We start from the raw sequence: 25,521 nt of genomic DNA, 5'->3' as shown, positions 1-25,521 counted from the left end.
GTAGTTTGCATATTTTTAGGCCTTCACATTTCGCGAATCCAATTATACACTACTATAAAACATGAACAAAAAATGTTTTTAGTTTATATAGATATAACTGGACATGAATGTATGCATATGCAAATCAAAATGAATCAACTACTTGCTTCTCTGACACATGTTACCCACCAGGCCGCCATCTTGGATACGCCATATTGAATGCAACTCTTGGTTTTTCAAATGGAAATAGGTGCAAGTGATACATCAAATTCATGTACAAGTTTCTCGGAAATCCAGTGGTGTACTGCATTTTGCCACAGCTTGTACCGATTGGAAGATATTGCATGTTAAATCCCTCCAGGCACTTCGCGAGTAGACATTGCAGAGTAATATCAGTTACGCTTACGTTTTTGATGTTGACAAATGAAAACAATTTCTAACTTTAAAAATACTGTAAGTATAAAACAAAACTCCTTACATCCTTGGTGTCGTAATCTTATTTCATTTGTGCGAATGATTATTATTACTTCCGTGTTATAGTATAACAAGGGAGTATTGTATTACGGTCAAAACGCGTAATGTAAATCCAGATGCAATCAGATTTGGGTGAACACCTACCATTTTTGTATTGCCATCTGTGTGTCTGTATGTATGTATGTTCACAGAATATTTCGTCAACGATAAATCACGTAAACTATTATATTTCTACCACTTTCTATTTGATTGAATATTCTTGAAGTACCTAACATTTAACACGCAATACCTCGCAAACAGTACCAGCTACGATAAAAGTCTCCACAACATTTGATGTATTACTTGCACCGATTCCCAATTGAAAAACCGAAAGTTGAATTCAATACGGGGGGTCCAAGATGGCAGCTGGGGTGAGTAACATGTGTCAGAAAAGCAGTACTTAATCCAATTTGTTTTGCATGTGCCAACATTCATGTCCAGTTACATTAAAAAAACTAAAAATAATTTTGTTCGAGGGTTATAGTAGTGTGAATTCTCGATAAATGAAGTCCCATAAATATGCAAATTACCGGCATGGGCCGAAAAATTAGTATAATACAGATTGGGTCACGGAGAACTATGCATTTAATCAATTTTATATGAATCCCGAAGAGAGACTGCGAATATAGCGTGTGAGCAAAATCACTAAACAACAGGAAAAAATTACTCTTTAATTTTTTATTCTTCCACTGTATGCATCACTCCTTGTTAATGTTCAATATTATAATCAAGTATCCTGTGGTACAGGAAATTGAACTATGAGGTAAGGAATAATTTTTATTACTTTATTACTTTCCTCTGGTAACCGATAACTCATTCATTTCAAATCATTGACAGCTCAAAATTCTTGGCAAGGAATACAGTGAAATGTATCACGAAATTCCGAAAGACATTTTGCCAAACGAGTATGGTGGAACAGCTGGTCCAATGGAGAAACTGAGTGGTAAGACAATGACAGCTTTAGGAGATTAGTAATTAACTCTAGACTGCACGGTAGAAACAGTAAAAATAATTTTAAAAAACAGAGGGTTTCAGGAGGCGATTTTTTAATTTTACCAAGCGTAAGTATGAATCACTTATACGAACAACATCATGATGCGATTATTCAACACACACTTAGAATTGACTTACAGCATGGAGCAAGTTAACCGGAGTTGGAGCATGACACATTGATCTCGAATTTTGACTTATCTCATTTTGGCAAATTTCTAGACTTCTACTGTTTTCTCCCGCTCGGTTTAGAATTATTTCATACATAGCAATATACTCGTTATAATATGTAAAGATAGGTTGTCTTAACATTTAAAAGAAAAATAACTAAAATAGGCATAGGGGAAATCATATAGTTATTGGCCACTTATGCGAAATTTTCAGTTTAAACTTTTGTCGACAAGACAATTTTTAGAATAACTGAATGGAATGTACCTTTTTCGAAACGTTGTTTATTTGTTAAGAAAGTGATATACAATTATTTTAAGATGCTATAAAAGAAAGATATAAAAACAGTTTTGAATGAAAACGTACTAAAGATTACAGTTATTAGACACTTTTTACAGTAACTGGCCTTGACAAATTCAGTTATTAGCCATGTGGTCCATTGCATTTTTCCATGCAACATCTGCATAAGTTACATTTTTGTAGACCACAGTTACACACATTATATTCTTACATGCCCTATTACGATAATACACGTCATTATAAGCATGCAAGTAACCAATTTGCAATTAATTATATCATAACTTAAAATATTGTCTTCTCACAGAAGGTTTATATTAAACTATATTATCAAAAAGTGGGAAATTTGATGTTATGGATTATTATTAATAGATTTGTAATATCATTTAAAACACATTTCTGACCAGAACAAAATGAATTATTTAATAAATATTTATATCTTCCTCACCCGATGATATAAGATTTGTTGTCATCTGTCTTTTCTCAATATCTGATGAAGAGGACGTTAGGTTCTTGAAACTGTAAAAAAAATCGTACAGTTATTAAATAATTCATTTTGTTCTGATTAGAAATGTGTTTTAAACGCTATGTGATTATCCAGAACCATGGAGTTTATTTTTTGTAATATCATATAGTGAAAATAAGCTTTAGTCTTCAAACAAATGCTAATTGGCAACTCTTGTAGGGAAATAATTATTACACAGATATTCTATGGCCTAGGCGTACATGTTTTTCTTTGTAGTGGAAACAAGATCTGGGAGGTGTTTCACATCATCTGAGTCTCCCTCCAGATCACTTAAACTATTTGTTTTGTTTTCCTGGTAATAGTTCTGGCATAGAAATGCATCACCATCATTTGGATCTGGAATGTGAATACAATGAGCTTTCGGAATTCACATTATGTGGTAAACCCTTAGACACTAATTATACTTAGTCGTGTCATCAGTGTTATTTGCATCAAAGTTACATGTATATTATTATGTTATAATATTACGAACAGTTTGTCTACTTAAAAAAAAAGCTTCTTTTAGGAAGAGTTTGTTTTCATTTCATTTTCACTTTTTCTCAACTGGACCCTTTATTTTTCTTCCTTCCTTCTCTGATTCTTTTTTCTTTTTAGTAAGTCTTTTCTTCTCAAGCAATACTCAATATTATTTAGATGTAACGGCATAAAGAAGTCTTTCAAGGTCTTTGTTTTCTTTTCTCTTGGGAGTCTCAGGTCACTGAAGGAAATATCTAAAGTAGAAGTTGACATATTAGTTGAACATGATGCTATAGAATTTTGCACTAGTTTACCACTTGTAGAATCCATGTGCTTGGAGGGACAAGAATTCGTAAAAAGAAAATACTCAAATTCGTACTCTTGCCCCTGTATGTGGGGCAAGAGTACGAAATCAAAGAGTCAAGAGTGCGCACCCAAAGGAGCATTAACACTTATCACAGATGAAGGTACCCACTCCTTCATATGATGTGCATTGTTCATGCCATCATTCATTGCATCTTGCACACTGGTTCCAGTCTTCTGTAGGAGAATCGCTGTAGCAGTTATTTTCGGTTGTAGTTTTCTTCGTGCAAGTTGATGTTTGCCTTTGCTCTTTTGGAGGGCGCAGTTTCAGAAGTAAGTTCTGTTTGAGAGGAGAGGATGTCAGAATCTTTGATTGACCTCAAGATCACGATTTACAGGTTGAGTGTTGGTGGAAGATGGAGAAGGACTGACAAACACCAGAGGAGTGCATGATGTGGACCGTCCGTACGGACTCCTGCTTACTTCCAGTGAAAATCCAGCTTTACTGGTTGAAGGTTTGGTAAGATATGAACGAGCAACTGGTAGAGGAATATTTGATGTGGACAGTCCGCAGGAGTGCCTGATTGCTTCTGCTGAGAATCCAGCGTTACTGGTTGAAGATTTGGTGACAGATGGGAAAGAATGAGCAACCGGTAGAGGAGTGTTTGAAATGGACAGTCCGCATGAACTCCTGCTATCTTCTAGTGAGAATTCAGCGTTACTGGTTGAAGTTTTAGTAACAGATGGAGGAGAACGAGCAACTTTGAAAGGAGTGTTTGATGTGAATGCGCCGCATGGGTTCCTCTTTACTTCCAGTAAATCCTACGATGAAAGGTTGTGGGCTTTATTTAGGTCCTCTATTTGAATCGATGCTTCAGGAATGTTTTCACACATCTTGGTGAAAATAATGCAGCCGTTGTACGAAAAGTTGTGAGTTGATTAAACCAGAATCAGATATCATTCCCAAATAACTCGGTGGCGATACATCGAGTAACTCTTGTTTCATTCGTTTTCTGGGAAATATCAACGAAGGAGGAATAAAGGAACGAGATGCACTTACGCAGGAAACAGCTGTGATGGTAACTCCCTAATCACTAGATACAATTTTATTCACAACTGATTCTTAGTCAACAACACTTCTGGAATTTTATGAGGAACTGTATTTATACCAGTTTCGTATATACTGTAGATATCTTGTGTTGGGAAACTGTTTTCTCTTACAAGATCTTGTAGACAATTTAAAAAAAGCGTTCAACTTGTTGCTAAAACTACAAGCTCTTCCCAGGCTAGTCTCTAAAGGCTGTTACAAAGCAATAGTTGGATGTCTACGACGGAAAAATTATGTCCAATCTCTTCCTGCTACTCGATACACATTCCTACACAGACGAGGCAACTGGATACGTTCAACAAAATCGTATACCACACTTCTAAGATCTTTTAAAGTTAAGACATAGAAGACTTGATTCAGTAATGTGATATATTCCACTAATTCATTCTCTATTTCTTCGGTAAATACTAACTTTATTGTGACTAAAGACGCTGCAGTTCCTCTTTACAAAACAAAGGAAAGAAACGAAACCTAATTCTCTTCACATTAGTAATGAGAATGCATAGGATACAAAAAATCAGATAACATTTAGACCATTTATAAAAATATATTTTTCAAGCAGCTTATTCCGTCAGTTTCTTGTGGTAAAGAATGCTTGTCAGCTACGAGAGTAACTTGAAACGTTCTCGATCTACCCTTCATGAAGCTATGTATTGTCCCCATACCACATATTGGACTAATAGAATTTTATTAATGAAGGCTATTGCCATTTAAGACAAAAGAGAACAAAATGTAGCATTTCTGAAACATGAATAAAATAAGCAAGCGTGCTGTTATTCAATAACTACAGATTTAACTGCCTCAGACTTTCATCTGTTTCGTAAACTCAAACATCACCTTAGATATTGTTATCTAACGAGTGGTATTTAGAATAACAATTTGTCCCTCGTACATAAGAAAATATAGGAATTCTGACATTATAGGCTACATATCAGAACCAGTATTCGTAACGTTTCCCGTCACTGTCTATTACAACGGAATCTACATTCTTTTTTGATTGTTAGATCTAAAATCAAATTGATATTTTATAGAAAAGAAGAGGCAAGAGTACACACGCGTATCCTTGCCCTGTCGGTATCTGCGTACCCTTACCTCCTAACTAAACAATGAACTTTTCGTGATGTTGCACAGCCAACTGTTGGAAGAAAGTCAATTTACTCAAACCTGCAAAACAATGAACATGTCAGAAACTAACGCTTTGCAGTACTTTCAAATCGTTAAAAAAAATGTGTAAGTTATTTCTTAAGTACAAATGTCCCAATATTATATCAAACTATTAGAAAAACATAAATACTTACGTAGTTAGCTTGTAGTTTTCCGCACACATTCAAACTTGTTTCGGTTCTAGACGCTATTAACATCAATCTCCACGTAACGCATTATTGCCATATGCGAATATATTCCCATTTTGGGGGAAAATCGTATTTTTGCCCCCCGCGTACCCTTGGTCCCCTCTACTCTACCTGAAAACTGTTTCATCACCGTTCCAGATTCTCTAGGATTTTCTACGGCATCTTCTATATGATTGTCCTGCATATAATGATATATGTCTTTAAACCATTTTCGTATGTTAGCATCACTTACACTCGCGCTCGCAGATGTGACGCCGTCGCTTGTTCGTTCTCTTATTTTTTGGGTGGAAGCTCTGTAAAACATTAAACTTATCGATAACTATGTGATACATACAAGTTACAAATAAACATAATAATACCTTCGCCAAATAATAATAACTAGCCAAATAACATATATCTTTAATTTATCTATTTTTCAAAAAAAAAAAAAAAAGAGTTTTATAGACATGTTAAACTTCATGGCGAAATGTTGGAATCTCTAGCTTACTTAGACTAAAGAAATCAACTGGTAGCCTTACTTACATTATATCATTGTGACTATAAAACTTTGAGACGGAAGCACCACAATCCAAAATGACGAAGTGGAGATAGTTTAGAGTGACAGTAATGTTTGAGGTAGCATTCTGGATATAAGAGTAAACACTCTTTAAAGATCTAAATATTATCCTACATATTGAAATAGAAATAGTTCATAAAGTTTTCTTACTAAGCTAAATAATCTTCCTCCTCCATTGTCAATATCGGTGACTGTCCTAAGGTTTCTTTGTGTCTAGGTCTTCTTTTAAACTGAATAGTTGCACTGAAACTCCATACTTTCTGGCAGCTACCCTCACAGAAACTCCTCTATTTAACGTTTTGAAGTGTATTCCTGAGAGGTTCAGATGAATATCTTAATATTTCTGGCATTTTAATTCAGCGATAAAAGACCTGAAAAATGTTATTAGCAATATGATTAAAAGAACAATTCATTACAGCTTTTTCAAAATTTGAAAAATAATAATGCAGTGATAGAAGCATTTGAAGCGGTAGTTATTAGCCAGACTAGTGACAGTTATTAGCCATCCCGGCTATTAACTATACAGATACATCATAGGAACGCAAGAAAACTACAGGTTGTAAACCAAAACTTAACGTTGATGTTTCAATAAAAACATCAATATACAATTCGTATTTAAGGAAAGATAGTTAGTTGCATAGGTGGCTAATTACTGTAGAGGAACTTAATTGCGAGTACAGTTATTAGCCACCCGCTTATAAGTGCCAAAACAAACAAGATATAACGTAAAAGTACATACGTTAATTACATTCTCTCTCTTTAACTTAATTCTTAAAAATATTGAGTTAATCAACAATAATTCATGAGTACCACAAGCACAAAAAGTAATAATTCCTTATAAACTCAGTAATACTTACCTGCAATTCAGAAGGGTGTTTCAGAATTGCCAGCCATAACTTCTCATGTAATCAACTCATGCGTTCAACGCAGACAGAACGAATGTCGAACAGATACCGCACCAGCATGGTGAAATGATGATGCAGCAAAAATAAGTGTAACGCTTAATATATAACTTCATTTGCGAAATGGCCAATTACTATCAGGGGACCAATGATAGTATGGTTTCCGCTAAATATTAAAAAAAAAAAATTATATTGTCGTTAAGAAACAGGTATGTGACATTTTTGTCTAAAATGAGTTATGTACTACAATATAAGTAGAAAATCGTGTTTTCTGTTCACTTATACTCATATGTATGAATTTTTAATAGTCTCTGCTAATAAGGAAACCATACCTTTAATCGATATGTAAAAAAAGGTAAAAGCTGACACTTTAAATTCGATATGTGTCGAAGAAATATCGATTATTGAGAAACTTCAATTGTGCAGTTTATATGAATACCCATTTGTGAGTAAATTCCGTGAAATTTCTAAATACTGTATATGATGGGAATCACCTTGTTTTCTTCATTTGAAAAACTGATCATATCTACACATAGCATTTTTTTAGACAACGAGATAATACCAGTGTATCAATTACAAGTATGAGACTATGGTCCGCGTTAGTCGAACTGGCGAATGACGTTACCCAATGTGTCTGCAATACTACGTTACGAAACCTCCGATTAAATATAGCAAAGGTATTCGTTTTGCCAAAGACATCAATTATGTAGTAACAATACAAAACGTTACAATAAATGTGGTGTTAATATTACTAGTTTCTGTTACAAATGGAATACAAATGAAATATTTCGTTTTGTTCCAATGCTGAAACAAAAAAAAAAAAAAAAAAAGAATCTAAATATACTTCAACTCAGGTGACATAGGTACGTCGTTTATAACTACATACATTTCTATCATAATATCGAAATAGGGACCCTACAAGCTTAAAGCAATTCCTACCATTTTCGTTTCTTTTTTTCAATTCTGGAACAATGGAAGTCTTCGCATAAGGAAGCAATTACCTGTTATGCATTAATTCATGCATATAAATACAAAGTCATGGTGGCCCTGTCAAGCACCATTAACTTATGATGCTGATCGTTCTTGATTCGATTAAAGCCTCTACAGGCTTCTCGGAACGTATTCTTGGCGTTCCTTGAGAATTTCTCGTTTCCTCCCACCATCGTAATCTTCCTAATTTTGCTATCATTAATTTTCTTTTATTATCTCTCTGCTTTAGCTTACAGGGCGTAATAGCAATGAATTAATAATGGAACTCCTTTGTGAATGGAGTTTGCTTATGTAGAAGGCTATTATAGACAAATAATATAATTTTTAGTTTGAATTAATGGTGTTATTTTAATTTTAACATAACAGTAGCTGAACCTGCGCTCTATACACAGCGCATCATTCACATATGAACGTGAATGTGCGTGCCATTCCTCGCATGATCTGTACATGTCCCTTTACAGACACAAATGAATGACATCTTGATAAAAATCAACAAGGGGTACTATAAAGAGGAGATTTTTTCGATTGTTTTTTTTCAATATCTCACACCTTTTGCAAGATTGAACCTACTTCCGGTTGGAGTTTCTAATTCATGTGTGATCAGTGTTTTCTTTCTTCTTGCATGCAGTATGTAAGAAGCAAATACATCATATACACAATAATTTCAGTGTCAATCGTATATGGTATTCATGGGGCAAAACATACCAAACAATTAAGATTCATCTTAGACTGGAGAAGTGGTTATCCCTCGTTTTTCGTTATACTTTGGCCATGAAACAAACACCTGGGAAATATACAACTCCTGTATACGAATATGCTGTGTTGGGATGTATAACTCAAAGGATATGATGTTCTTTTTTCAAAATTTCATAACTACCAGTGTACCCCTAATAATATAATAAATACACAACTGCCACGTTTTGAAGTATTCAATTAGAACTGGAGAATCTACACAAAATTTGGAATGGATCAGCGGAAACGGCACGTTTATAGCGTTTGTGGTCTTCGAGACCTGATTGTCGAAAGGATTGGAGACAAACCTATGAACTTCTATTTGGAGACAAACACATATCTTAGCATTTAAATATATAGATGTAATTCACCGAAGCTATGATGAAGAATAGAGACAACGTGACACGATAATAATGAAATAATTGGTGGAATGCAGAACATGGAGGGAAGCGGGAGAACCGCGAGAAAATCCATGAACACGGGGTTTGTCACAACGAATCCCACGTCAATACAGCTGAGATCAAACCAGGCACGCTATTCACCAGATGTCAGTGGCGACAGTAGCCTGAATTAAAATATAATTTAATTTCATGAAATATAAGTAAATCTTGACTTTCATATTGTATGCTGGTATTTCATTGTTGTGATCAGGAGCATCGAATCAATTATACTTACTTTCAGATTGTATCTCTCCTTTGGAGGCTGCTGTTCGCAAGTTACTTACGATAGGCTTAGTTCTCCCGTCCTGCATTACCTCCTTTTGGAAGTTTTCTTCCTGGAGCTTCTCAATGTGTCTCATAGATGCCACTAAATATTCCTCTGAAACTGCATTTATTACATAATGTATTAGTTTTTCTAGTCAACGTATTATTATCTATTATTTTCCTTGGGGCATTAGGTTTTACCCCAACCCAAATTAAGTCGATATGGTGAAAATGAATGGTACGGTGAAAGTCTTATCACCTGGTGGCCCATTTCATTTATTATTTTGTGGAGTTCATATCGTTTCCTTCAGTCCATGTAACAGTACCGAGTTGGTCTCGAAAGGAGATAGTTGAATCAATCATCTGTTCTGTTACTGTTTTTCTTCATGTTGGCTGTTTAGAAGCTAGTTGAAGCGACCTGGCTGATACCTTTCGTTATCCATAACAATGATTGATCCTTCTACCAAACTAAGAAATTTAATTATAAACCTATCTTTGAAGGTGTCTGGTGTTATCTCATCACGATAGTCGACGTTTATTTTAAAGAAGCAAACCTTCTTCTTCCAGCAAGAAACCAGTGTTTGGTGACTCCACGTGTCATATAATAAGAGGACTTCGTTTCTGTTGGTACCCCACACTCCATGAGAAACCTCCAGCTGTCATTAAAACCCAAGTGTTTTCGGACACTTCTAGATGTTTCAGACTCCTAGAACATATTTTGTCCCTCAAAATCTACGTTATTTTCTTTGCTGAGAGAAAGCCGTGGTTGTCATAAAATTGAAGCACGCTTCTACGAACAATGTCTTTCTGAATATCATCAAGATTCGGCGATGTTTCATTTCATTTAATGTACTTCTTAGGTGTCTCAAATAATGATCCTCCTTCAGGTGGTCTCTTAGCCTTAAAGCAAATTCTAGTTCTCGTGCTAATTCCACAAGCTTGAACTGTTAGGTTTCTGATTTCCGAAAAGATATTTTGAAGATTTTCGAACATTAAACTCTTCTTCTTGTTGTTCTTCTTCTTTTGTTTTTTTAAGGATATACACTTAAAATTTAATTTCTTGACTTCTTAGCCTTAAATTCTGAGCTCCAATACCGCTTGCGCTAGGTTTCTTCTGCAACTTACTTTGGATATATAAACGATTTTATAACATAGTGAATATCTATATATATAAAAGAGAACGCACAAATCCTTTGTGAACTCATCACGCTAATACGGCTGAACCAATTTCTTTCATTTTTGGGGGGTTATTATGATTTGGACCCTAGATGGTTTTTATCATATCACTTTAATTTTTAATTACCAGTGTCTTGAGATAATTGACCATTCAAGTGTCCATACGTACAAATCCTTTGTTATTAGTTCATCATAGGTAAAAATAAACGTATTTATATGCAACCCGCATGACCATGTGACTCGGCGGGTTAACATAAATGACAGGCGCTATAATTTTAACATTTACTGCAATTTGAAAGCGAAAAAGTAAAAATTATCTAAGTAACAAAGTTTATTGCGTTCCGGGGTGACCGCAGCGAAGCGGGGTGAACGCTGCTAGTGATCTATACAATCCAATATATATTCATTCACCAAAATTCGTATATGCAGTTCCAAGAAATTCATCTGTGAAATTGATTATGTATATGTATTTGTAATGTAAGTTATCAACCACACACACAAATTCGACCAATGAGTTACCATAGAATCGAAAAGAAAACCGAAAGAAGTTTCGACATCAGAAATCTGTGAAGTTGTCCCGCTCATCTAATGAATTTATCTTTTCAAATCTACCTCGTTAGTTTATCGTTAGTTTCCGTCTGCTAAAATACGCATTCTATTGGATAAATAAATGAACATTCCAACCTCATAGTTCACCACCCACAAAATAATGTCAATATTTCTTCTCCTTCTCATGTCGTTAGTTTATCATTACGTTATTTTTCCTAACCCTATCGTTATTTACACACAATTGCATGTTTCATTTGAGAAATAAATTTTCCCGTCAAACGTATACTTAACTTGCCCATAAACAATTGTCATAATTTTTGATCTCATATCGATAATTTGTCGTAACTTTACATCAATTTTGCCAAAACCATCGTTAGTTCTTTTTTTTAAATAAAAATAATTAGCTTTTGTTGGAGAAATAAATTTCTTACCAAGTGTGAACTTAACCCCTCACACACACCACTCATCGATTATTTGTGGGGCTGCGGTGGCTCAATGGTAGAGCGTTCACCTCTGGTGCTTGGGGTCGCGGGTTCGATACCAGCCCCCGCCAAGTGAACCTTGTGGTGGACAAACACTGTGTGCGTGTGTTTCCTCGGGGTTCTCCTGTTTCCTCCCGCTTTCTTCACTCCACCATTTTATTCATTACTCATCATCACCGTCTCCTTTAGCCTAACCGGCATAATCGTCGGACATAAAACTTAAAGATTTCATTTCATTTTTTCAATTATTTGTTGACGGTTTGCGTAATTATGGTAAGAGATATGGTTAGTCTCGCAAAATAAGCCTAATATTGGATATATAAATGCATGCTACCTTCAAGGTTCTTCACCCGTAAATGAATTTAAACATTCTTCCACTCATATCGTTAGTTTACACTTAATTTACGTTAGGTTTGGTAATACTATGGTGCATTTTGGAAAAGTACATGTTTTTCTGAGGAGTAAGGCTTCTCGTCAAGGGAAAGTTAACACGCCCATAAACAATTTGTATTATTTTCCACCTCATACCGATTACGTATTGTTAGTTTACGTAAGCTTTCTTAAAGTTATAGTTAGTCACGCAAAAATAATCATTTTATTGGAAAAATAAATAGGAATGTTATCAAGGTTCTCCACCCACAAACGAAATTCAACATTCATAAACTCATATAATTAGATTACCGTCAATTTTCGAAAAGTTTCGTCAAACTATTCTTATTTTCGTAAAAGTACATGCTTTATTTGGCAAATTAAGTTTCCCGTTAAATGTAAATTTAGCCCACACAAAAATAATTTTCTAATTTCTCATCGATCATGTCGTTAGTTCACCGTTAGTTTCGGAAAAATCCATGGAGAAAACACATACATAAACAATTTTCATAATTGTACACCTTATATCGTTAGTTTATCTTTAGTTTACAATAGTTTAGCTAGAATTATCGTTTTCTTTACAAAAATACACTTTTTACTGGAATAATAAAGGCGCAGGCAAGTTTCACTTATACCCACCCACAAACAAACTTCAAAATTCTTCCATCCATTTTGTTACTTTGCCGTTATATTACGTTAGTTTTGTTAAAATTATCGTTAGTTTTGCAAAAGAATAAGTTTTATCTGAGAAATAAAGTTTTCCAAAAATGATAGCTAACACTGCTATAAACAATATACATGCTTTTTCACTTCATATCAATATATTATTGCTAGTTTTGGATAGTTTTGCTAAAACAGTCGTTGGTTTGACAAAAGTACAAAATTTGTTTGGGAAATGAAGTCCCTCGCGAGTGTGGACTTGGCCCGTCCTCTACTACTCGTACCTCATATCCTTGGATTATCGCTAGTTTACATTAGTTTTGCTAAAGCCGTCTCTTGTTTCGAAAGAATACGTTTTATACATATAACTGGAGTATAGTTTCACACGAAGTGTGTAGTTAGCCCACCCATAAAAAATTGATAGTTTTTCATGTCATATTGTCGGTTTTTCGACAGTTTGTAAAACTATCGTCATTGTGTGATAAGAATTGTAGAGGTTTATTCTACGGCTTGGGTGGCGTTAACACCTTTATTTTTATTGTAGCTAGATATTATTTATATTGGTTTGTTTTTTATGAAAATACTAGTATAACATTTGTTCAATGCACTTTTGCATAAAATCTGTGTACCAATACCTCGAAGTATATACTAATGTACTAGTTTTCTGTACGCATTGCTAATTTATGTGTGCTATGCTTTCTTCGAATTTCATTATTTTTGTAATATATATATATATATATATATATATATATATATATATATATATATATATATATATATATATATATATTAAGGTGTCCTTATTTTCGGTAATTTCGTGTTGCGATACGCACACCTCCAAATGTATTCAATGTGACCATAAACACGCATTAGTTAAATGGTAGCTCTCTACAAGAACGTTAACCCGTGCAGACTTGACAAAGTCATGAAATGACGTTTCAACATTGTAATATAATTTAGAATTTCCAACCGTGATAAAGGAGAAACTAAAAAAGACAGAGAAACAAACCTTTGCACGAATCAACTAGAGAAAAATTGACATCTACTCGTGTATTGACAAATAGTACCACATGAACAGTGTTGCTAAAACAAGACAAAGTTTTGTTTTTGTAAACGGAATGAGCTAAATTGAATATCATCATTGGAAGCAACAATAAAGATAAAGACAAAAGAGATGGTAAATGCAGATCAGTGTTGCAAACTACTCGAGAAATAAAATGTAATATGTGTTGGCGTACACAGGGAGTGAGGTACTAACGTTTTGTACACCTTAAACCAGATATTGACAAGAACTGTTTGCGTTGATCTAAGTTTAGAAGGATCTGCTGAATAGTGTTGCCAACAATATAAGAGAAAAATTGAGTTTGGAAAACCTATAATAATTCGGTAAAGGTCACTAGTGTTGTATGCTTTAAAACCAACAATGTAAGGCGATAGAGCATGAGAAGTAGAATCGTGGTTATGTAAGATCGATAATTGACAGAGATATACGATATCTTGTAAAAGTTGACAAGTGAGGTTTGTGAAGGATGGCAACGCTGCACAGCGGGTTGGGATCCCAACAACCTAGTTAAAATATGAAAACAGTGTTCAATTTGCATGGGTTTATGCACTCGTGGGCTTTTGAGAACGCTAATAACCATGATGACATCGAAAAAGCCGCCACTCTTATTAACGTTGCCATCTTTTACAAACCTTAGTTCTTTGCTTTAATGAGATACTAAATAAATCTATCAGTAGGTGAGTTATCAATCTCACATAACCACGGCACTACTCCTCATGCTCTACTGCGTTGTATTATAGGTTTTAAAGCATACTACACTAGTGACCTTTTCCAAGTTATTGTATGTTTTCCAAACTCAATTTTTCCCTCCGTTGATGGCAACAGTGTTCAGCGGATCTTCTAGACTTAGAGTCAACGCAAACTGTTCTTGTCAAGATCTGGTTTAAGGTGTACAAAACGTTAGTACCTCACTCCCTGTGTACGCCAACACATATTACATTTTATTTCTCGAGTAGTTTGCAACACTGATCTGCGTTTACCATCTCTTTTGTCTTTATCTTTATTGTTGCTTCAAATAATGATATTCAATTTAGCCCATTTCGTTTACAAAAACAAAACTTTCTCTTGCTTTAGCAACACTTTATCGTTTGTAAATATAGAGCGGATGTAGTCCTTTTTCTAGTTGCTTCGTTCAAAGTTTTGTTTCTCTGTATCTTTTAGTTTTTCCTTTATCACGGTTGCAAGTTCTAAATTATATTATAATGTGGAAACGTCATTTTATGATTTTGTCGTCAAGTCTGCACGGGTTAACGTTCTCGTAGAGAGCTGCTATTTCACTAATGTGTGTTTATGGTCACAAAGAATACATTTGGGGTGTGTGCGTATCGCAACACGAAATTATCCAACATAAGGGACACGCTAAATATACATAGTTATTTTAACGAAAGTGTAGTGCTCCACTACGTGCGATACAACAGTTAATTCTATGGCTTGATGTGCAATCCGCAGTTCATTTTAATGTTATGAAAGTTTGTTGTAAAACAGTTGAGAAATTTATGTTGTTTAATTAATTTTATCAGTAGTACCCAGATTATATATCTGTACTTAAGTTAATTTGAAAACATCATTGTAAATAGACCATGAACACTCTTGAAGAAACTTATTCTCGGAAGTGAAAAAAAAGAAAATATTATTCTGTTATAAATTAAATACGTATTGTAGTTTGGAATTATCAAACTTCAACATAATTTATAAAATTTGTGCAGACAAAGGAGAATTCTATTATTGGCGAAATTCTATCTTCAGTGTGAAGTGAACCAGATAACATTGCCTGAGTAAGAATTAAGTATTTTTTGTAATAGAAAGATATGACAAACAAAATGATAGCTTAATTTGTTTTAGGCTTGAGGGTCCTATTCCCTCAACACCACCGAAGCCTTCAGATATGATTTAATCTTCATATGAACAAGTCTGTCAAAATTATCAGTACTAAATATGCAATAATAGTTGACAAAATTTCCGTATTTCGATAATTATTGCAGTATGTATTTTGAAATGATGGTAAGTTTTCTGCTTATCATTAAATACATCTTTCTTTTACCTGGATTTTTGCGATGTATATCAGGTCAAGAAATATTGGATGTGCTGCGGTGATTCATGGGTATCGAAGCAAATAAATATATATCTATCGAGGAATTTCATAGTTATTCTGCAATTTTCCTTAAGGCTATCTAAATAGAACACAAATATGTCTTCTTCGAATTTAAAAAAATGTATTACAGGTGAAGTTAAATAGTACATAGTAAATATGAAATACGAATTAATTACTTGGATATGACCGCAGAGGCATATCGCATCATGTATGAGTAGTAGATATTTACTGTATTTTGTGTTTCGTGAAAATCATGTTTATCGACTTAGGGAGAATAGGAACTGATTTACCAACGATGTGTATTATTGTTCTACCATCGTATTTTTGTTCGCTATCGACTTTAACAGCCCACTTGGATCAGCAATGATAAACTTATCATCGCGCTTCTCTTACTAATAATATCTACCATTCTACTTCAACTACTGCTGCTGATGTTATGTACCGTATCATGTTATGAAATTTTATACAAAACTGAGATTCGTCATAGAAGATATCTATCGAAGACGTTGATAACCAAGAAAACTATCAGAAGTCTGATTATTTTCATGTTCTTTTCCTTTTGTATCTGCTACTTGTATTACTATTAGTTTGTTAATAATATAATATCAATTCTATTCTAAATTTTGGTTATTGTCTATTAAGATCTTTATTAATAATTTGTCAATAACGTGTCATACTGTCCTCTGGATGTTGGCTCCAGTATGTCTTTAAGTCCCAATCCGACGTGTCACACTCGATATCAACGAATCTGGAATGGAATAATCTACAGATGCGTGTTCTTACGATCCCTGTCAAATAGAAGATTCCGTTGCGCAATACTAGATATTTCGAAAGACAGGAGCTATATACATAGTGTGTTGAACAGTACTAATACAAAAGTAAAATACAAATCGAGAAATAATGTGCAGTCTTGATTCTCATGTCGATAACGATTTTCACACTTACCTACTTAACCCTGTTAGGTTATTAATAGTTTATGGTACTTTTCGTGAAATTATCGGTGATTCACGAAAATAGATATTTTTATTGAAGAAACAAAATTAATAGCCTGATATTAAATTATTCAACTTCCTATAACAACTTCCACAGTTTTCCATTTGGCATAGTTAATTTTCATTTTTGTTACTTATTTTCTAATTATCTTTAAACTAGAAGGAAAATATTTTATTGTCGAAAGATAGATTCTGTTCAATCACATTTTGGTTTATGGTATTATTAAATGTGGGAGAGATAGTGTTCTTTCGCATTAAACAATTGTAATACCTTCTCATTTCTTATTTGACTTCAACTTTAGCTCTCCGTTCAGCCCAGAGATTTGGAATGAAAATAGTTACCGAAGTAAATGCTCTCATTTAATACAACTGTACAAACTTTAAAATATAGAAGAGCTAAGTCAAAATAAATCTTTACCTGTACGGCAAAAATAAAACGTAGTTATATAAACATTACAGTGGCCATTAAAAATGCAGTATTTTGAAATGAAATATATTTACAATAGCAAAATTACATTGCGTATTATTATTATTATTATTGTTATTATTATTATTATTATTATTATTATTATTATTATTATTATTATTATTATTATTATTATTATTATTAAGCATTCTGCATTTTGGTAGATCCAGGGACCAATAAGGATTTTTCTTTACTTTTTCGTAATTTTCAGTTTGGCCCTAGAAATGTTTCTTTCATGTTTCTTGATTTTCAGCTCCATTATTTAATTAACAATATTTTCTTTTCTTCAAATCGCAGATCACTTGTGTTCTTCTTCTTCCTATTCCTCGCTTTCCTTCCATCTTTCGTTCTATGGTGGCATGAAATAGACAATTTCTTCGCAAGCTGTCCAATCTAATTTTCCTTTACAAAGATAGGTGGTAAGAAGCGTCATTTATTCTCCTATCCGTTTTAAAACATCTTCGTTTTGTCATTGTTTATAAGGAATACTTAAATAAAATATTTATTTTTGCAAAACCACTACATTGTTCTACAAAAAACTACCGAAATGTGCAGATAACAAACAATATGAGTTCCAAACTGCACAAATGTTTATGGGCCAGCTAACACTTCGGTTTCTTTCTTGAATATTTTCTTCTTTCAGCTAAACTATATTTTTCTTTATTTCGAGAGCAACCCAATGAGCTGAATTTGATAAGTTAAGGGTACTTACAAAATCAGTACATTACTATACAGCTTATGGTATTGCCACATAATGTATTATCTGTCAGGAAAGTAAATGTACACCTATTTTTCGAGTCTGGCATTCCTGCGCTCCATCCGTGGAGAGTATGAGAATTAAATCAATCAAATGTTTACTGAGGGGCAAAAAAAAGTTTAATCTGAATAAGACATTGCAGAGGGGCACAAGCTGTGAATACGAATAGTGCATAGTGTAAATAAAGGACGACACCGAAAGAGAAAGTCAGAAACACCTGTTAAACTTAGAAAAAAGAGTAAAAATTGTTGAAGTGGGAAAATAAAACACAAATACAACAAACAAACCGACAACTAAACGTTCACCATGCCCTGAACTTGGTGTAGTGGTTAAGGTGCTGGGTTACAAATGCAAAGGTCGACAGTTCGAATCTTTGGCAAGGACTTTTTCAAAAATTTTTGTTGATAATACATGCAGCTCATGAGAGATGGTAAAAGAGGTCGTATTTAGTTTTTCGTACCAATTATTATTGGTAATGTTTAGTACTGATAATACTCTTTGTCTTTGCGTATTGCTTTTATTCTTTTCTTCATTTCAAAAGAGAAGAATATCCGAACAAATGCCACCAAAATTCCTCATATTTTGAATGAAAACGCCATTTGCAATTAGAAAAGAATAAACTGATGTAGCTGCAGAAATTAAACAGAAAAACATGGAAGTGGACCATACTCATGGTTATTAAAAATACAATTTCTACATGCCTTACACCTCCCGATCACGTTTCTACGTTAACAAGTAAGAGGTTTGTGTTTAGGTTAGGCTGGTCAATACGTTTTGCAAAAGGGCCCGGTTTAGCTCTGACGCACCACAGGTGCGAGAAGAGAGCAAAACACTTTTTTCTCTCCCTCTGTGTGTCTATTTATCTATCTATCTGTATATATATAACGCTATTTGTGAATGCCATAACCACCCTAATTTTCAGCGGATTGAGACAAACTTGGCACAAACATTAATTGTTGAAATATCTTGATGCGTTCGATAACCAGAATAATCAGATGAAAATGTTCAAAATGGCGGCCCTTCAAACTCTTAAAGACTTCCAAGATAACCAAATTTCGCCCATAAATAGGTATTCAGAAAGTTTGAATAACTTTTCGTCTTTTACTGAAATATTTGTGTGAAGGGACTTGTTGAAATATTGGACCCGATTAATCGCATAAAGAAGGTTCACGCCCTTTCGCTACGGTCAGGCTTTTTTTTTCAGGAGGGGGTTATTTTCGTATCGGAACAAGATGATTGTTAGTGATGATATGAAATTACACATTGAAAGTGAAGTAACTTGTGAAACGTTATTTGAAAGAATAATATAATAAATGTGCTTTCCCCAAACACAGAGAACTGTAAATCATGTATTTCGAGTTCGGGAGCGTGAATGGCGAGGAGTGTTATTTGATTTGCTTTTTAGTAACACATTGCATTGCACATAAAGGTAGGCAACATTAGTGATAAGTAAAACAATAATAATAATAATAATAATAATAAGAATAATAATAATAATAATAATAATAATAATAATAATAATAATAGTTGTTGTTTGTGGCAAGGCAATATCTTCCTCAATTCTTCTCCAATCGTAATGATTGTAACGCCATATCTCCCATACAAACAAAATATTAGCAATTTATATCGAGAGAACGGGAAACTGTTGAGTGATGGGAGCAACGTTGGACAGTATGCACTCATAGTACTCAGAAAAATAAGCGATATCAATGCAAAGTGAACGAAGAATTATTGTCATGGGTAGTCCTGGAGCCAAGGCAGAGCCCTCTTTAGGCAAAATGTTGATAACTTATATCGAGAGAACAGGAAGTGATAGTGAGATGGGACCAACGTTGGACACCGTGGACCCATAAGGCGCATCGAAAAAAAATTGGGGGTTGGCGCCAGCCAGCCTTACTTATTTCCACATAATAACATAAAATTATATTGTCAAAATACACACACGAGTTAGCTAGTAATATTTCATATTATTGTTATTGTTATTATCCACAGCGTCTTTTCATTACGTGTGCATGTTTGACATGAAGCCAAAGAGAAGATCCATCATTCGTAGAAAGAATAAGAATAGTCAATTACTTTAACTGTGAACGACAGCGAAAAATACGAAAAGAGTGACTACCTGTAGCGGAAAGAAATAATACTTTCTCTCAAATGGATAAACAATCAATCGATATAGATTCGAACTCGCATGGACGGCGCGAAAAGCCAGTGCTTTGTCCACTTTTTTTAAAACTGACTTACCGAACTTGTTTCAGTTACTTACTTAAGCTAATTTTACTTGCTTCACTCGTTTAATTTGCTTTTTCTAATAACTTATAACGACAGGGATACGAACAAAGTTACATCGAGAACAGTTAAAAATCATAGATGGTCTCCCGCCGGGAATCGAACCCGGGACACCATATACTAAAGGCGCATGTGCTAACCACTAGACCAGCGGAAGTGCACTACTCATTCTCTGTGTCGTTAGGGATTACGACCACTGTATTGCCAGCTATCGCTTCTGTGGGTTGTATACTATGATCACATGTTTCTTCTTTGCTGGAAGAGTTAAACTTACATTCTATGCAATACATGAGGTATTTAGACCTACATGCTTTTCATATAATGTAATAAAAGGGGCATGCTTAGAATAAGAAAAAGAACATTCCTTGGACAAAACGCAAAATATTGGCATCAGAAATATTTATCTACGAGGCATGCGCAGTAGTATATTTCAGAATAGTTACTGTTTAGTTCAGTAAACGAAGAAGGGATATAAAAAAGCAGATATATCGCGTCAACGAGATCGACCAGAGTTGACAGAGGCGGAAGCAGATGTGTAGTAATACAACAACTTGGTTAAATTGATAATTGGTTCTTTATTCTGTAGTAGATCTATCACAACTTTACGGGAGAGCAGAGGAAGACTTACTAACGCTGTCATATAGTAAGCTTTAGTAACACGATCATACAGTCACAAATGGATGTAACTGTGAGTAATACAACTTGGATTTAACGAATGCCGTTTAGATATTCAGTGGTTTGTGGGGTTGTATAAGACACAATACAATTCTTCATACCTCAGCTTCCAGTAACTAGATACCAGTCTTGGGAAGTAGCGTAACGGAAGTAACGCGTTACTTTTTAAGTAACGTTTCCTAGTAACGCGTTACATTTTTTTCATAGTAACTGTAACGGTAACGCGTTACAAATTTTTAAGTAACATACCTAGTTTGCGTTAATTTTTCGCGTTACATTTCGGATGAGTAACTATAATATATGTATTTTTTCGGAAACAGATGTTTCTTTCCTGTAAGTGAATTTCTCAGATTGAAACAATGGAGCATGAACTACGTATGTCAGTGACCGGCAGTCACCGACACACAGAGAAACAGATAAGTTCGTAGTGCTACTTGCTGTTTTTGGAAGATGAGGACAGCCTCAGGGAAATCACGTGTACTGATTGCAAGCACTTGGAAGATTTTGTCGTAGATTTTGACAGCTCCAAATCAATACATTCAGTGAGTGAACTAGGAGTGCAATGATACCGGTAGTTTATTTTACTTTGATTGGTCTTGTTTTTATAAAGATGGAGAACGAAAATATTTTACTGTTCGAACATTTGAAAGAATACTTTTTTTCTTAAGAGCTGAGGATGATGTTGGACAGAATTTAAAAGTAAAGTGTCTGAAGTGAAAATATTTATCAACAACTAGCATGCCATAATTAACGATATACAGTAAGGGGTTAATATGAATAAACTGTGTTCTGATGAGCAGGTCTACTTTGTTACTAGAAAATAGTTTGCTGATGGTATGTAATATTGGAGTTCTTTCAGATCAGTTTGCTTATCCCAGAGTCCCGTTGATTATAGAGTTTGAAACTAGCTTTAAAAAGCATATATCGATTTTAGAGTTACTGGCAAATTTTGATTCACCCCCAGTTCATGAGTTCTCACTTTATTAGTTGTAGTGTAATGTTTCTCTATATTCTGTATTTTTAATTTTACATAACTAGATTGTTATTATTATATAATTAGTTTAGGAGAATATTAATAAGCAACCATTTTCTAACTCATAGTGATGAGCACGAGTCAAGCTAAAACTAGACTCGACTTGAATTCAAGTCGAGTTTCGAGTCAAGTCAAAGGTGATATTCTCGAGTCGAGTTCCGAGGCGATTCAATTTTTCGCGTCGAGTTTCCAGTCCAGTCGAGTTTGATAAATGGCTCGTTCGTTTTAACTCGTTTTGAAATCATGGCCTGATTACAGGAAAGCGAAAGCCATGAGAAATGTAAGCTAAGCAGTAATATAGAATACTTTTAGTGTTGCTCACGAGAGGGGACTTTGCTCGTATCTCGTCTCGTCTCGATAGCGAAACCACAAGAGATTTTTCATAAGCTCAGCTCGGCTCGGCTCAACTGAGAAAATGGCTCGAGCGGGCTCGCTTGGAGTGAACCATCGGCTCGAGCTGGCTTGGTTGGGATGAGCCAACTGCTCGGTTGGGCTCAACTGAGCCGAGGGCTCTGGCCGAGTCGGTTAGGTGGGCTATATACAGTGTTGATATAATTAATAATAATAATAATAATAATAATAATAATAATAATAATAATAATAATAATAATAATAATAATAATAATAGTTGTAGTAGTAGTAGTGTCATTGATAATAATTATATTGTCTATGTAATATACTTGAAGAGAATACTTGAAACTACACACCGGATTTGGCTCGACTCGACTCGAAACTCGACACCAATTGAAGTCGAATTGGAGGAAATTTTTCGAGCCGAGTTCTCGGTGCGTGCTTAAAGATGTCTGTTTCTAGTCGAATAGAGTTTCGAAGAAAACTCGTTTGAACTCGCTAGTGCCCATCCCTACGAGTAACTCAGTATGGCATTTTATAAATGTTACAACATTATATGAAAATGTTCATATATCAAGAAAAAATTTTTCCTTGCATTTACATAAAGCGATTCAGAATGTTCAATATTATTATTATTATTATTATTATTATTATTATTATTATTATTATTATTATTATTATTATTATTATTATAGCTGTAATAATAGTAGTATGGAGAATTAAAGTAATATTTTTTCACATATTTAAGGTTTTGAACCTAAAAGTAACGCGTTACTTTCGAAGTAAAGTAACAGTTACTTTTTGGGGGCAAGTAACGCGTTACTAACGCGTTACATTTTAAGAGAAAGTAAAGTAACTTGTAACGCGTTACATTTTTACAAGTAACTTACCCAACACTGCTAGATACATGCAATTTCTGGTTAGATACTGAAACTATTGTCGGATTTTAATACAAGACGTATTGCAGGATACAAAATGCTTTGCATTACTTGTTTGTTTGTAGACACCTACTAGCTTAGTGTTCTGAAAGGTTGTGTATAAACTAGAGATAGCCAATTCCGGAATTATTACTTTTCGGACTCCCGAAAGTAAAACCGGACAAATTCCGGAATTCGAAAAATTCCGATTTTGGAATCATTCCGGAAAGCGGAAAATCCGGAATTTAGAAATTTCTGATTTTGTTAACATTTCGGAATTCGGAAAAAACCGATTTTTTTTCGAAATCCGAAGTTTTTCTCAATTCCGGAATTTTCTGAATTCCGGATTGTTTCCGAGTTCCGAAATTCTTCTGAATTCCGGAGTTTAACTGAATTCCATAATTTTCCGAAATAAGGAAAGTGAAAGTTCCACTTCTGAAAAATGAATTTATTTTGGTTAATATGGATCGTGGCGGAAATAAGTGTTTGACCAGGTAATGGCGACTGCTTTGAAAGAAATGGGGTGTATGAGAATTCAATCTGTAATATTTGTAGTTTTGTGTGGAGAAAAAACAAACTTGTGAACCAGCGGTTTAAGAACAACTCAAGTTATTAATGTAAACTTTTCCGACTTCATAAAAGAAATACGAAAGTCATTTTGAATCGAAGAAATACAACATACAAGTTTGCAAGCGAAGACAAAGACACCCAACGTAACCAGACTAAAAACGAATTTTTTACCGCGTAGCGGTCGCGGTTCAGTGGTGAAGGTGCTTGTGCGAATGCACATTGTAATGTTTATTTTATTATTTTAGGATTTTTGATGGCGATTGATCGGCGATAACATTACTATTATATTTAGATATTTGAATACTCGATGTTTCAATACTTGAACTATCAAATCTTCAGGAATAATAATAGTAATAATAATAAACTAATAATAATTATTATTATCTCGTAGAAGATTAAAAGCTAGGAGCTAATTATCGCTCAGGTCATACCATTACAAGCAGAAACGTGACATTTGGAAAGAATATTTTGGTTTGGTTGCTCACGAGAAGAGGAGTTTCTCATCTCGTTTTTAAAACAAATAAAATAACATGACAATTAACATTTTACATTCGAGACGGGTCAAGGATAACTCAAAATTGTCTCTCTTTGTAGATGAGAATCGAGACGAGACGAAAAGTATCGTAAACATTTCCCGCCTTGTCTCGATTCTCTAAATAGTGTATGTGCATTCTTTAAGTAACAATTGCTCTGTAGACTGAATCTCATAGGCTATTTCGCTACATTATATTTCAGAGCTCATTGAATTATGCTCTGTGTAGATATTTTGTAGCAAAGCTTTTACACATCTCTGCATATCCTAAAAATTAGTTTATTATATGCCTTATTGTTGCGTGATATTCAGTTATATTTATTACAGTTATTTTCCTTAAAACATAGTAGAATACTTTCTACATGAAACTTCAATGGAACGTTCTAGTTTAAAATGTTGGTAGTTGCAGATGTGTGTGTTGAAACTACGGAACCCTTTCCTCCGAAATCTCTACTTTTAAAAAGTTTTGCCAAATTTCAGGGCAAGTTTAAAACTTTTATTATTATTATTATTATTATTATTATTATTATTATTATTATTATTATTATTATTATTACTATTATTATTATTATTATTATTATATCAACACCGTGTATAATCTTTAAAAGATATACGGTTTGTATCCGAATAGTAAAAGCTAATTGACTGTCGATCTCGGTCGTCGAGAAGTCTTCAGGAGAAAAGGACATCGGTCACGTTCTGGATTTGAGTTCCGAAGGGGCAAGTATTCGGGTTCGAGCCAAAAATTGTTAAAAGTTATAGGCTTCAGCCAAACATGTTCAAAACAGCTGGGACCGGGTTTAGGCTTCTCAAGGGCTCGAGCGGCTCGGCTTGCAGCTCATTCACTATCGAACCGAACCTAGAAGTGATCAGAGCCAACAGCTCACCCAACCGAGCCGATTTGAGCCATCGGCTTATTTGAGCTGAATCGAAACGTGCCAATGGACTAGTTTCAACTTTGCTGGCTTGAACCTG

The 25,521-nt window shown here is 34.3% G+C and overlaps 1 protein-coding gene across 1 annotated transcript in view; it reads left to right on the top strand.

The window, feature by feature from the left end:
- The window catches only part of LOC145691873 (alpha-tocopherol transfer protein-like), a 114,823-nt gene that overhangs the window by 79,771 nt on the left and 9,531 nt on the right, over positions 1-25,521 (top strand). Inside the window, exon 5 of the mRNA XM_081767183.1 lies at positions 1,330-1,435. Coding sequence (XP_081623309.1) covers positions 1,330-1,435 — 106 coding nt within the window. The remainder of the gene's footprint in view (positions 1-1,329; positions 1,436-25,521) is intronic.

The sequence above is a fragment of the Thermobia domestica genome, chromosome 8 (genome assembly GCF_964235325.1).
Source record: "Thermobia domestica chromosome 8, izTheDome1.hap1.1, whole genome shotgun sequence".
Lineage (NCBI taxonomy): Eukaryota > Metazoa > Arthropoda > Insecta > Zygentoma > Lepismatidae > Thermobia > Thermobia domestica.
The sequence above is the reverse complement of the archived record's forward strand: the minus strand, read 5'-3'. Positions and strand labels throughout refer to the sequence as shown.